The sequence below is a fragment of the Bufo gargarizans genome, chromosome 4 (assembly GCF_014858855.1).
Source record: "Bufo gargarizans isolate SCDJY-AF-19 chromosome 4, ASM1485885v1, whole genome shotgun sequence".
In the NCBI taxonomy this organism is placed as follows: domain Eukaryota; kingdom Metazoa; phylum Chordata; class Amphibia; order Anura; family Bufonidae; genus Bufo; species Bufo gargarizans.
Genome location: NC_058083.1, coordinates 457,950,093 through 457,965,259, shown reverse-complemented (window position 1 = coordinate 457,965,259; position 15,167 = coordinate 457,950,093). Strand labels below are relative to the sequence as shown.

Here is a 15,167-nt window from a genome sequence, read left to right as displayed (position 1 = left end):
GTCGGGAAAGGCCACATCCAGCTTCTCTAACTGTTTAATGGCGGCCATTCAGATGAAAAGTCATCTATGTAATGGAAAGAAGGCTCAAATCTGCCAGGACATGAGCTGCTCTAATAGAGTGGCTCTCTATTCAGGTTCCTCCTCTATGAGGTCCATAGGGCCTAATGTGGAGAGGGGTAGTCTTCACGAGACAACCCTTTAGCATGCCATACATACATTTGATTATTTTGTTTTTGTATAAATACTAATAGTCTAAAAGTAAAATAAAAATCCACAAAATATCTTCAGTTCTGGAGAGAATGTGAAATTAGTTGCAGATATTGTATCAGGATTTCCTTTCACTGGTTGATCTGCGGCCTCCGCCTCTATCAAACAAACCTTGCAGATAAATTAAATGTCTGACCTAAATATAAATCATCAGCAATAGTCCTATCTGGGAGGGAGGATGCGATTACAGCTGAAGGTTGCTTAGTAAAGCAAGCTTCTACTTTTCAATTTTAATGAACACATAAATCATTAACATCAGTCAGCGAGAAATACTAAAAGAAGCATACTTACTGGACTATTAATCTGAAAAGATTCTCCTGAGACTGGATCTCCTGAACAGCATAGAGGTCTTTTAAGGAGAAGTCCATGGCGGCTCCATGACCGACACTTTCATCTGTGTCTTTAGTTTTGTGGCCTTTGCTGTTGCTGACAGAATTTGCCTCAATGTATAACAGGAACATACATTTATTATTTTTATTTTTAAATCCTCCTGTATAGAATATAAAATGTAAGGCATGCGTTTCATAAAAAACGTAGTACACGAAAAAATGTACTGAAATAAAATGTACAAATAAAATGCACTGAAACATGATGTCGTTTAGGAAGCAACACATTGGTGGACATTTAATAAGCCCCTTCCACCGCTATTGTGGCGTAAAAAAAAGGGTGCACATTATAGAACATGCCATATGCGCACCATAATTTGTGAGTTTTTAGGATTCTTACCACTTTTTACCACAGTGGAAAGAAAAAAAGGACAGACTTTGCGGGAGAGGGCAGGGCATCTGCCTCTTAATAAATTAGGCGTATCTCACACCAGCGCAGAGAGATCAAGACTGGTGCATGTGTACGTCAGTCTTGATAAACTTCCCCACTGGATTTTAGGCTTTCAAAGGGTTTACCCGGTAGGTACTACACTCCATCCCAAATTAGAGGAGCTGCACGCGATGCGAGCTTGTCATCTACATTGTACAACATGCGCTGTTACTAAAACCATTCTGCCTAGCTAACAAGTTCAGCTGGTATACTGTCATGGTGACTTGAGGAACTGGATTTTTATCAGGCTTGGCTGGGTATACCCATCTGGACATTTATCAAATATCCACAAGTATGTGGTTTCACGTCTTACTTGGCTATTTGTGAGCTGCCAAAGAAGTGAAAGGAGAAGGCAGCACATGCACAGCTACTGTATTTCCCCTTCATATCAGCCAAAGTACGCGGCCTTGTTCTGGAGACACATACAGGTCCACGAGGTGGGTCCTACAGCAATCGGATATTTATGATGTATCCTGTGGATACACCATAAAATGTCCACATATAACCCTGTGAGTAACGAAAAACACTGCACTAAGGCTACTTTCACACTTGCGTTCGGGGCTCCGCTTGTGAGTTCCGTTTGAAGGCTCTCACAAGCGGCCCCGAACTGATCCGTCCAGCCCTAATGCATTCTGAGTGGATACGGATCCGCTCAGAATGCATCAGTCTGGCACCGTTTGTCCTCCGCTCCGCTCAGCAGGCGGACACCTGAACGCTGCTTGCAGCGTTCGGGTGTCCGCCTGGCCGTGCGGAGGCAAACGGATCCGTCCAGACTTACAATGTAAGTCAATGGGGACGGATCCGTTTGAAGTTGACACAGTATGGCTCAATTTTCAAACGGATCCGTCCCCCATTGACTTTCAATGTAAAGTCAAAACGGATCCGTTTGCACTATCATGAAAAAAAAATAAAAAATAAAAAAAAATAGTTTTTATTTATTTATTTTTTTGTTCATGGTAATGCAAACGGATCCGTTCTGAACGGAGCCACAGTCTGCATTAATATGAGCGGATCCGTTCAGAACGGATCCGATCGAACGCTAGTGTGAAAGTAGCCTAAATATCACCAATGCAGCCACTCAATATTTCTCAAGGAGATTAATACGAGGTTTCTAATCATCAAACACATTGATGCACCTCGATATCCCCTACCAATTTCAAAGGGTTACAGGATGATAAGCAATTATACAGTCAGGTCCATAAATATTGGGACATTGACACAATTCTAACATTTCTGGCTCTATACACCACCACAATGGATTTGAAATGGAACAAACAAGATGTGCTTTAACTGCAGACTGTCAGCTTTAATTTGAGGGTATTTACATCCAAATCAGGTGAACGGTGCAGGAATTACAACAGTTTGCATGTGTGCTTCCTGCTTGTTAAGGGACCAAAAGTAATGGGACAATTGTCTTCTCAGCTGTCCCATGGCCAGGTGTGTGTCATTCCCTCATTATCCCAATTACAATCAGCAGATAAAAGGTCCAGAGTTCATTTCAAGTGTGCTATTTGCATTTGGAATCTGTTGCTGTCAACTCTCAAGATGAGATCCAAAGAGCTGTCACTATCAGTGAAGCAAGCCATCATTAGGCTGGAAAAAAACAAAAAAAACCATCAGAGAGATAGCAAAAACATTAGGCGTGGCCAAAACAACTGTTTTGAACATTCTTAAAAAGAAGGAACGCACCGATGAGCTCAGCAACACCAAAAGACCCGGAAGACCACGGGAAACGACTGTGGTGGATGACCGACTAATTCTTTCCCTGGTGAAGAAAACACCCTTCACAACAGTTGGCCAGATCAAGAACACTCTCCAGGAGGTAGGTGTATGTGTGTCAAAGTCAACAATCAAGAGAAGACTTCACCAGAGTGAATACAGAGGGTTCACCACAAGATGTAAACCATTGGTGAGCCTCAAAAACAGGAAGGCCAGATTAGAGTTTGCCAAACGACATCTAAAAAAGCCTTCACAGTTCTGGAACAACATCCTGTGGACAGATGAGACCAAGATCAACTTGTACCAGAGTGATGGGAAGAGAAGAGTATGGAGAAGGAAAGGAACTGCTCATGATCCTAAGCATACCACCTCATCAGTGAAGCATGGTGGTGGTAGTGTCATGGCGTGGGCATGTATGGCTGCCAATGGAACTGGTTCTCTTGTATTTATTGATGATGTGACTGCTGACAAAAGCAGCAGGATGAATTCTGAAGTGTTTCGGGCAATATTATCTGCTCATATTCAGCCAAATGCTTCAGAACTCATTGGATGGCGCTTCACAGTGCAGATGGACAATGACCCAAAGCATACTGCAAAAGCAACCAAAGAGTTTTTTAAGGGAAAGAAGTGGAATGTTATGCAATGGCCAAGTCAATCACCTGACCTGAATGCGATTGAGAATGCATTTCACTTGCTGAAGACAAAACTGAAGGGAAAATGCCCCAAGAACAAGCAGGAACTGAAGACAGTTGCAGTAGAGGCCTGGCAGAGCATCACCAGGGATGAAACCCAGCGTCTGGTGACGTCTATGCGTTCCAGACTTCAGGCTGTAATTGACTGCAAAGGATTTGCAACCAAGTATTAAAAAGTTAAAGTTTGATTTATGATTATTATTCAGTCCCATTACTTTTGGTCCCTTAACAAGCGGGAGGCACATATGCAAACTGTTGTAATTCCTACACCGTTCACCTGATTTGGATGTAAATACCCTCAAATTAAAGCTGACAGTCTGCAGTTAAACCATTGTGGTGGTGTATAGAGCCAAAAATGTTAGAATTGTGTAGATGTCCCAATATTTATGGACCTGACTGTATATGTATCATATAATGCTGTTAATACAATATGCATGCAAACAAGCAATCAGATACAAATCGCTGTAGGTTTATGGACCCGTTGCCATGACATTCAAGTTGCTTAATCACTCATGGACAGTAAAGAAAAGAGATATAAAAAAGGAAATAGAGCAGTACAGCAAGTAATATCAGATTGGTGTGCCTGAATTTGCGGACTTGACCAAAAACATCCAAAATAAGTAGTAGAAAGAAATCCATGGCACTCCCAAATGTGAATAGTGTCCCGTGCAACGTTTTAGTCCTTTTACTGGGACTTTTGCAAAGAATCACAAAAATGCAAGGTGCTTTTATATAAACTTCTCAAACTCTAATAAAGAGGAAAAGGTAAGTAAACTTCCTTAAAAACTGGATAATTATTGTCAGGTACTCAGTCAAAATTGTTCAAAAACCTTATTAGTTAGCTCTCCTCCAGAGGTAGAAAGAAAACACTCACCAGTGCCACCTACTAGGACACTGACTTACAGGGATGCTACCCATAGATGGCACTAAAGAGACAGTTTAATTACTTCCTTCCAAAGGGAACTGATTTGTATACTTTTCCCAGGCACTCTTCCACAAGATGGATCTCCGCAATGAGAACCAGTACCTTCCAGGAGCAAGTATCTGACAAATGTTTGAATTTAATCAGTATAATTCATAAAAGCACTTAAAGGGGTTCTCTCCCTTCAGTAAGTGGCATAGTGTTGGTCGTGCTTGCACAATATAGGAAAAAGCACTAGCCTATGTGCACTCCCATGGTCCCGGCCAAGAGAGGCTGAAGCTTTTTCTTATATTGTGCCAGCACGACCACCACATGGATTGCAGGGTGGTCTGTAACCATGGAAACAAGCAGTGTATAATGTGATGAAAAAATGAATCCAGCCAGCAAAGGAAGCAATATGGACAATCACAATACATTAGTAAGTGCCTGGTATAAACTTTCTCTACATGATAAATGCCACTTACTGAAGTGAGACAACCCCTTTAAAGGGAACCTGTCACCGGGATTTTGTGTATAGAGCTGAGGACATGGGTTGCTAGATGGCCACTAGCACATCTGCAATACCCAGTCCCCATAGCTCTGTGTGCTTTTATTGTGTAAAAAAAACTATTTGATACATATGCAAATTAGCCTGAGATGAGTCAGAGCTAGAAAATATGACTCTTCTCTGGTCACACAAGTAAGATATGACTCTTTTATGTTAATTTGCATATGTATCAAATTGTTTTTTTTACACAATAAAAGCACACAGAGCTATGGGGATTGGATATTGCGGATGTGCTAGCCGCCATCTAGCAACCCATGTCCTCAGCTCTATACCCAAAATCCCGGTGACAGGTTCCCTTTAAGCTTTCGTATGTGACCTTGTATAAAAGAAGTAGGACGCACCATCTTTAATATTTGATACTTTAACTATCCCAGTAATGGTCACCATATCTCCAGGGACACAACTGTCCACTAAATCCTGGCTCAGTTCACATTCTACAGTTCTTGGGATCCTACCAGCTTCCCGTTGATCATCGGACATCAACTCTTGGACTCTGTAAGAGAAAATATATTCCGGTAAGGGACTGCCTAATATGTATATTTTGGCTAAAACATATTGTTATTCTTTTGTAGGTTAGTAGAGGGCACCATGTAAACGGCAGAATAGTCAGTTTACTCACCCCAGCACTTCTTTGTAATACCGGCTCAATTTGGGTCCCCTGTTATGTGATCTGCAAACTGACCTGCCAATTTACACAGTGTCCTGTGTGGACCAGAAGTCACCCTTTCTATTCAGGTTTATGAGAGTCACATCCAAGCTCTCAGAGACTTACAAGCAGCAGCACTGGGTGGTAAACTCACATGATACCCTCTACTAACGGGCAAACAATAAAGAGATATTGTCGCCGGGTAGCTTTAAAAGGCAATCCAGAGTTAAGCCATACAGTACCTGCTGTTTCAGGTGACGTTTCAGAATGTGTGTACATGAGGTATAACACTAAAGCTGGCTATAATAAGACTTGTATATGGCATTTTTCACCAGTTTTCTCTTTTTGTAGGCCCATCTCTAATTGTCGGTTTTTATAGAGCTAGTGAGCAGACACTGGTTTCCATGATGTCTCCTATACACAGCAGACAAAGAAGAGGAGATTCTTCTCTCCCATCTCTCTGTAGCACCCGTTTAGTAGCCTCAGCAACACTGAGGACATTATACAACAGTACTGAGCAGTGTAGCTGTGAAGCCAGCACTGGGGCGAAATAGAAAACCGACTAGAGCCTTCAGTGGCCTTTGTTTATGTCAGTTCCTCCTCTCTCAAGCTGCACCAGCCTTCCTTCCCCTCTCTACAAACTTCTATGGATAGCAGATGTAATCTGATCTCTCAGTGAAGCTGAAAATCTGTCTCCTCTCTCAAGACTGGCAAAGAAGGGGCTGATAAGTGTAGAAAGAAGCATTTTACTTTAAAAAGATATATTACTGAGTTTCTTATCTTTGTTTTTACTAATGATTTATGCAAAGTTTGTGAAAATGTCAAGACTTTTTAAGCCCTCTTAATAAGTCCCTTGGTTAGTTAGACTGAGAGCCATATTAATTGTAGCTTTCCGATATGAAGGACCACAGACATCCAGTGAAAACAAAGTGATTTCAATGGGTCTTTGCACAGCTTAGTTTTCTCACAATCCATGTGTTACTAGTTCCACTTCCATAACCATAGAGAGCGGGGGGGGGACGGGGGACTTAAAGAGGACCTTTCACTACTCCTGACATGCCTGTTTTATTAGCTTCACGCATTCCCTGTGTAATAACCATTCTGGAACTCCTATTCTTATGAATGTATGTTGTGCCGTTCCTTTATTATTTCTACTAGAAGCTATTAATGAATTGCTATTAGCCTTCAGTAAGGGTACAGAGGGGAGGTAACCAGTTGGGGGGGGGGGGGGGGTACCTGCACTGACTTACTCTATCCAATCAGCACTGCCATTTTCAGACTGTGCAGGAACACCCCCCCAACTGGTTACCCCCCCCCCCCCCCCCTCTGTACCCTTACTGAAGGCTAATAGCAATTCATTCATAACTTCTACTAGAAACAATAAAGGAATAGCACAACATACAGACATAAGAATAGATGCTCCAGAATCGTTATTACACAGTGAATGCATGAAGCTAATAAAACAGGTATGTCCTGGGGTCTATCTCGGGGAACTCATCGCCAGGACTGGATGGCCTTCCATATGAGGTTTATCGCAAGTACAGTGAGGTGACTCTCCCTCAGATGCTAGAGGTTTTTACTCAGGCATTAAAGGGAGGGGGACTACCATGCTCTATGATGGAGGCTCTCATTGTTTTAATCCCAAAAAAGGATAAGGACCCGGCAGAATTGAGCTCCTACAGGCCAATCTCCTTATTAAATACTGATGTTAAGTTACTATCAAAAGTTTTGGCTAGGAGGCTTTCGCGAGTAATATCTACTATCATTCATCCAGATCAAAATGGCTTTATGCCAAAAAGAGGCACCCAGCATAATCTCCATAGGCTATTTATGAATATTCAGTCCCCGGAGTGTGGCACTCGCTCCATCCTGTCGCTGGACGCTACTAAAGCCTTCGACAGGGTGGAGTGGACTTTCCTCTGGGAGGTGATGAAAAAAATGGGCTTTGGCCCAAGATTTATGGCGATGGTTCAGCTATTATATAACTCTCCAGTAGCTAGGATTAGGATCAATGATATGACGACAGAGAGCTTCGCTCTAGAAAGAGGTACCCGTCAAGGCTGTCCCCTCTCCCCCCTTTTATTTAACATTTACATCGAACCCCTAGCGGCTAGTATAAGGCAGGATCCGAAGGTGGTCGGCTTCGGTATAATGGGGAAGCACGATCGGGTATCCCTCTATGCAGACGATATTCTGCTCTTTATTCACCAAACAGATACCACTCTCCCTCGTATAATGGACCTGGTTGGTCTCTTTTCTGATCCATCTGGTCTGGAGATCAACTGGGACAAGACCGTTCTTCTCCCTATAGACGAGTTGCGGGGCGAATGGGATAACCAGTTAACGATCTCGGACTCAATAAAGTACCTGGGGATAACAGTTTCTGCTAAACCACAGGAATATTTACAACTCAATTTGATCCCTTTGCTGATAAAACTGAGGGCTAAAATTAAGATATGGCAAAAAATTCTGTTTGCAAGAGCGGACAGAATTTCCTTAATAAAAATGGTAGTGCTTCCCCAGGTTCTTTACGTCCTGCGTAACTCACCTGTTTGGATTGCAGATAAATACTTTAGATTGATAGAGCGGATGCTTAACGACTTAGTATGGGGGAGGAAGCGCGTGAGACTGAAGGCACTTTATTTTTCTATGCCCTATAATCGGGGAGGTCTTAACCTCCCCTATTTTAAGGGCTACTTTGTGGCTTCCCAACTCTGCCTTTTCAATGATTGGGAAAATAGCCATTTCTGCAGCAGAGTGGTGAAGGACTCAGGTTTTTCGGATTTTTTTACCGTATTGGAATCTGACTACTTATTAAACATACTGGGTGGTTATACACTTTTCTGCAGAATGGCTACAAAGACTTGGGCGGCCATAAGGAGTTGGTGCGGAGTCAAGGCATCACTCGTTTGTACCCCATTGTGGCATAATTCAAAGCTTATGAACCTGAGAGATCTGAGCTGTAGCCAGTACTGGAGGACCAAAAATATCCAGTATTTACATCAAGTGGTTAGTGGTGGACAAATCCTGCCCCTTAAGGAACTAAAGCAAAGGGCAAATTTAGATGAGGTGGCTTGGTATGCATACTTTCAATTGAGGTCAGCACTCTCTAGCACTACGAATAGTCACGTCTTTATTATAGACACTCCTGAATTTTTACACGATTTAATTTGTAAGAAAACTGTCACGAGAATTAAAATATCACATTGTTATAGTCACTTAATGAAGAATTTTTTTTTAGATGTTCTCTCTCCAGGACAGAAATCCTGGTCTTCTTTGCTCTCAGAGGTGGGCCCTCCAAATTGGGAGAATATAGGGGAAAGTTTAAAGTTGGTTTCACATAATTTTAATCACACGGTTGTACAATTTAATATTATGCATAAAATCTATGTGACACCTGTATGGTTATATAGGAGGGGACTTAGAGCCTCCTCTGACTGCCCACGCTGTGGTGACTCCGAGGCAGATCACTTACATCTGTTTTGGGACTGCCCAATGGTGAGCAGCTATTGGAGACAGGTCCAATCCAATCTGGCTCGTAAACTCGGTATTGTGGTTCCTTTGTCTCCCAGGATATGGGTCCTGGGAGACCTATCGGAGGTGGATTACCAGCCTATAAAACGCTGTTTGTTGATCAAGGTGATGTTTTTGGCTAGGCTTCTCATCTCCAGATCATGGTTTTGCTCTTCTACTCCAGACTGCAGTAATTGGCTGGGTCTGGTTGAGAAAGTGAGAAACTATGAAAGGATTCTGTACAAACAAAGAGGATCCTGCGCAAAGTGGAGTCAGCTGTGGGAAGATTGGGACACGGATAATTAATTGGGAATTATTATTTTTTTTCCTTTTTTTTTTTTTTTTTTTTTTTTTTTTTTTTCCTGCAAGGTGGGGGGTTTGGGGGGCGGGATGGGGAAGATCTCATAAGTCCGGTCTTTTCTACTTGTCTGTATCGGCAAAGAATGTGCAGTTGTTCTGGAGTATTGCAGAAGCTGTAGAGATGCTGGGGGATGGCAGGTCCCTCAGGCATTAAATGACGGATGCTGGGGGATTCTGGCCTCTCCCCCAGAGGGTGGGATCTCCATTTGATTTTCAATACTCATATGGTTATGGGCATTTGTCTTTATGTAATTATTGCCGAGTATGCTCAGGGTTGGAATAGACGGACTTGTGGATTTTATAGTATTACAAATGTTGTATTGATCTGTATTTTTTTGTATTATAATTAATAAAATATTTAAAATTAAAAAAAATAAAACAGGTATGTCAGGAGAGGTGACAGGTCCTCTTTAAAGGGAACCTGTAACCTAAAAAACGCCTCCAAGCCGCCAGCATTACCTTAAGGTAGCCAGCTGTATGTTTCTAAAGATCCTTTTCTTCCTCGGGCCAGATGGGCTAAAATCTTGAAAAACAAACTTGAATCCCCTGCACTCCGGTCTTGGATAAAACCATAGGTTTTTTATTTCAAATATCTTAAAAAAAAAAAAGCCCTAAAATGGCACACAGCAGGAAATCTCCCCACACCAGTCAATGCATTTTGGACTGTACTCAGTCCTTACTCATGACAAGTTGCTGTGATAAATAAGGACCAAGTAGATCCTTACATGCTTTTATCCAAGACCCGAGTGCTGGACCCGCTACATCTGACCGGAGGAAGAAAAGGATCTTTAGAAACATACCGCTGGCTACTTTAAGGTAGTGCTGGCGGCTTGGGAGGGGGTTTTTAGGTGACAGTTTCCCTTTAAACCTTTGTTTCTAAACACCCCCTTGAGACCATGTTCACGTGGCAGATTTTCCGCTCAGATTCTGGCACATTTTCCACACCAAAATCCATATGGAATCTGCTTTTAATCCATTTCCCACTGTTTTGAATGGAAAAACCAAGCTGTATTTTGTATGGAGCATTTTGTTCTGCATATTGATTGATAATCCGTATCACATTTAAAAAAAAAAGCTCATTCATTCCTATTGCAGATTTCGCATGGAAATACCCAATTAAATCAATTGTAGGCCCAAGAGCCATATCAAAATCCACCCCAAAACCCACTTAATAACAGAAAACTGCACAGAAAAATAACTTTTGATGCAGATCCCAAACCTACATTTTCTGGGTATTAAATACAACCTTGTGACCATCAACTGTGTGGCCAGAAAATGAAGGAAAGAGCAGGAAAATTGATTCATCAGGTTATGCATAGTTCAGGGCCTGACGGGGTTCCAAAGAACATAGAAGATGAAAATAATGCACCACCTCATCTGAACCTGCACTGGGCATAAAACAGTGGAGTGTTCCTTTAATGTCATGGGTGGGGTAAGATCTCCCAGAGAGGATCCAAAATAATCCTTTCCCCAACCCTCCGGACCAAAAGGCCCTGCAGAGATCGGGGAACGATGTGACCTAGAGAAAAACACTTTAATGAGGATATGTCATTTATTAGACTCACTGTACGGATAGAAATATACTATCATTAGCATAATGTCTATCTAACGGAGACATCAAATAAGAGATAAAGCAGAATATATCTGTAAAGCAATAAAACTACACAATAGTCAAAACACATATCCTGTGCTGCATATGAACTATAATCTTCTGAAGCATGAATAGAGGAAAAACACCTGGATGAATCAAATAGAATAAAAAATATGAACTCTTCTTTTCCATTTTGAAATAATTGTATGATCACGATTTCTTTCATATGGAAATATCACCGAATAGCTGCTTTTTGGATTGAAGAAGGCACTATAACTGTATTTTGCATAAGAGCGAATAAGCCTTCTAGGACATAGGCAGTAAAGTGTACGTATGATGACTAGCTGCTGCATTGTTCTTGTGCCTTTGTAACAGGCACTTTGATCTATGGAAGCTTTTGTCAAGAACAGAGATGTGGGGAAATGGAAAACATACATAAAGCAGATGAAGGGCGCCGCTTTATGTCTTGCAGTTCAATAAGACAGATGACACACTCTACTTGCCTGATCGTCTGCCAGTCCACGGTCACTGTCAGAGGAGAACCTCGGTTCGGTGTAAATGAACGGCCTCGGCACTCTGGGACTGGGCACTGAAACAGCAAATTTTGGAGATAAATAGGAGCATTGTAGTGTTATAGGAACTGATACATTCAAATATACCGCTTAAAAGTTTTTCGGTAAGATGGACACACTGTACACATTAGGATTTGTCTGCAGGACTGTATACGTTTTACGCCTAGTATTTTGACCCTTTGACAATCATCCATTTGTAACCTGAAGGGCGTGCCCATTTTGGACAAGCCCTTTCTGTCACAAGGGACCCAAATCATAAATTGTATACAACGTCCTGCTGCTGGGACCCCAGCCGTAACCTGTGAGGATCCTGGCAAGAAGAGTTTAAAACTCATCTCAGATACTGATGGCGTATCACTAGGATATGCCACCTCTGGGACCCGCTCCTATTTCCAGAACATGAGGATTATTACGCCACTTGGATAATTTCAGAACTACCATAGTGGTGAATGGAGGGTGGCTACACTTGCAGGGGAGCCTGTTCTGGAGATGGGAGCAGGTCCCAGAGATGGTACCCACACCTAACGGACACTGGTGGCATATCCCAGCGAAATGCCATTAAAGTCTGAGATGGGAAGAGTTTTGACTGTGTTTCCTTAGGATATGTCATCAATATCAGATCAGTGGGGGTCTGACACCCCAACTTATCACTGTTTCGGGCAGCCGCTAGCTCTGGAAACCATACAGTGGACAGACACGGGAGCAGAAGGTTCCATCCACTGTGTAGTGGCTGTGCAGGGGTACTGCAGCTCAGCTCCCATTCAAGAGAAGGCTCTGTCCACTGAGTAGTGCCTAGTAGTACCTAGTACCCCACCCCCAAACTGATACTGGTGACGTATCCTAAGGATGGTCGATATCAACTCTGTATCATAACAGTGGCCATGCACATGCATGTTGGATCCTCCAGAGAGAGAGAGAGAGAGAGATATGCTCTTGTAAGAGAGAATTGAGGGGGAACCCATGCACCCATTTTAGCACTTCATTTTCCTTTTTGTTTTCCTCAGGGGCCCACCTGCCAGTCATGTTTTCAGGATTTCCTTAGTATTGAGCAGGTTAGATAATTAGTGTCAATATGGTGGGACCGCGCTGCTCCTCATTCACACTGAACATTTTTTCATTAAATGCAGGTATTTACTTAATTAGGGTCCATGCATCAGGACTTACCACAGGAATTCATTCTGTGGGATATTCTCAAATCATGACCGGTAGGTGGGTCCCGAGGACCGGGGTTGGGGAACACTGTCCTAAACGATTCCAGAATTCTATTACCTCAGAATTCCCAGATGGGGATATTTTATGGGCCATACAGAGGGTACACTCCGGTTGCGTGGATTAGGTCAGCCATATGATCAGACGATTACTTCTGCATTCCTACAGACAATTCTCTGTGCTACTTTCAAAACCTTAAAGGGATTGTCCACATGAGAACAGGATTCTACCTAATTTGTTAACCACATACTTGTGGCAATAGAGGAGCGCCCCCAATCAGAACCCCTTCTCTATTAGATACAGCCAAGAGTCATGTCCAGCTTACTACATCCAGTTATTCTACTAGGTGACCTACAGATGTCCATATTATTTTACAACAGGCAATATCTGCGGCAGTGACAGTCCTAAAACATGTCTCCTCCACGATAAAGAAAAAGGGGTTACCTTTGTTGGAATGGTGTACTTTCCATCCGGCAGCGGGAGGCTCTGGACATCACCACACATGTTACATACAAAAGCCATTTTGGTGCAAAGGGGTTTAATATTACTGACTCGCACAACTGTGCCTCGTAACGCAACATATTTTCCATAAAGGTTGGCCCTAAGGTTTTTCAAAGCAGTCAATGGATCATAATTATATACCCTGTGGGAAAAAAGTCAGTTATCAAACATAATTCCATCATATATATAGCTGCATACTAATATTAATTTATAATACCTACCTTGTATGTATGTACGGCACATTGACAATGGGGGTCTCCTCTAATGGAAGGCCCTCCTGCTCCTGTAACTCAGCCGCATGTCTCTCAAGGTCCTTAGTTAACACCTGAAAATATATCCAAATTTACAAAAAAAAAGAAAGCTGGCCATACACAGATTAATGTCCATGTCAGCAGGACCAGCCAACCATCTAATGTTTATGGGGGCCTCTGGCAGTTGGATATCATCATACCCAATACTTTTGTTCTCAGGGAGATATGCTGCTGCCAGAGGTGTCTGGTAGGAACATGCGTCCCTCTCTCCATTCAGAACATATGCACGCTTGGCTGAGCCGAGTGTGCATGGGAAGGACGGGCGGAATAGCTTTCGGGAGAGATTCTTGTAAGCCCAAGAGCTATCTAAAATACATGATCATCTCATCAGAAAATTCACTATTAAAGCACAATGGCTTATAGGGCTATCTCAGCTCAGGGCCAAGCAAGATGACTGTGCAGAAACCTGACCATGCCAATAAAGAAAGAGACAGAGGGGCTGGCAGAGGAAGCAGGAGGAGCAAGGGTGCACAGTTTGGCTTGGACCTGCCCCCGTTACACTTAACTTCTCATCTACATATGGATTAGGCCTCATGCACATGACCACATGTGGTTGGTGGTCTACAAACTACAGATCTGTAAAACAGATACCGGCCGTGTGCTTCCCGCATTGTCCTGTTCTGCACGTCCCACCCTATAGTAAAAATGCCTAGTCTTGTCTGCCAAATGGACAATAAAACATTTTTTTTGCAGGATGGACATATGGCCACATGGATGCAAACAGCAATGCTGACCGTGGCATCTAAAGAGTATACAAAAGGAGGGAGCGCCTTCTCTAACTCCATCAGCTTCCGGTTGCCATGTAAGGAAGTCTATGAGGACCATCCCCCAAGCAGGGTCCGTTAGGCAACTGTCAGTGTAAGGGCCCATTCACATCACCGTATGGCAGATCACAAATAGCAGTCTCCGATATAAGGACAGTGGTCTTGTGAACTCCATGCTGTGGACACATTAACTTAAATGGGTCCGCGATCCTCAAGATACAGCAAAAGATAAGACATATCCTATATTTTGCAGACATGGCACCCAAAAACCAGTCAAGCAAATTTTGCCCTCCATATGGTGCTCCTTCCCCTCTTAGCCCTGCCTTTTGCCCATACTGCAGTGTATGGCCACATATGGGGTGTTTCTGTAAACTGCTAAATCAGGGTAATAAAGTAGAGGTTTGCTTTGCTGTTAACCCTTGCTGTGTTACAGGAAAAGTGGAAAATCTGAATTAAAAAAAAAGTAATTGTTAGAAGTCACCTCCATTTTACTTTATGTAATTTTACTTTAATTCCTGTGGAACACTGAAAGGGTTAACAAAATTTCTAAAATCTGTTTTGAATAATTTGAGAGGTGTAGTTTCTCAAATGGGCTAATTTATAGGTGATTTCTATTATATAAGCCACTCAAACTCACTTAAAATCTGAACTGGTCCTTAAAAAAAAAATCTGTTTTGGAAATTATCTTGAAAATGTGAAAAATTGCTTGTAAAATTCTTAGCCTTCTAAAGGCCTTA

General features: G+C 42.4%; 1 protein-coding gene across 1 annotated transcript in view; it reads right to left on the bottom strand.

Moving 5' to 3' along the window:
* Positions 1 to 15,167, bottom strand: part of MCM8 (minichromosome maintenance 8 homologous recombination repair factor) — a 58,768-nt gene that overhangs the window by 28,468 nt on the left and 15,133 nt on the right. Inside the window, exons 5-9 of the mRNA XM_044290857.1 lie at positions 13,577 to 13,680; positions 13,299 to 13,497; positions 11,577 to 11,662; positions 5,305 to 5,456; positions 559 to 757 (exon numbers count right to left, since the gene is read on the bottom strand). Of these exons, the coding sequence (XP_044146792.1) occupies positions 559 to 757; positions 5,305 to 5,456; positions 11,577 to 11,662; positions 13,299 to 13,497; positions 13,577 to 13,680 (740 nt within the window). The remainder of the gene's footprint in view (positions 1 to 558; positions 758 to 5,304; positions 5,457 to 11,576; positions 11,663 to 13,298; positions 13,498 to 13,576; positions 13,681 to 15,167) is intronic.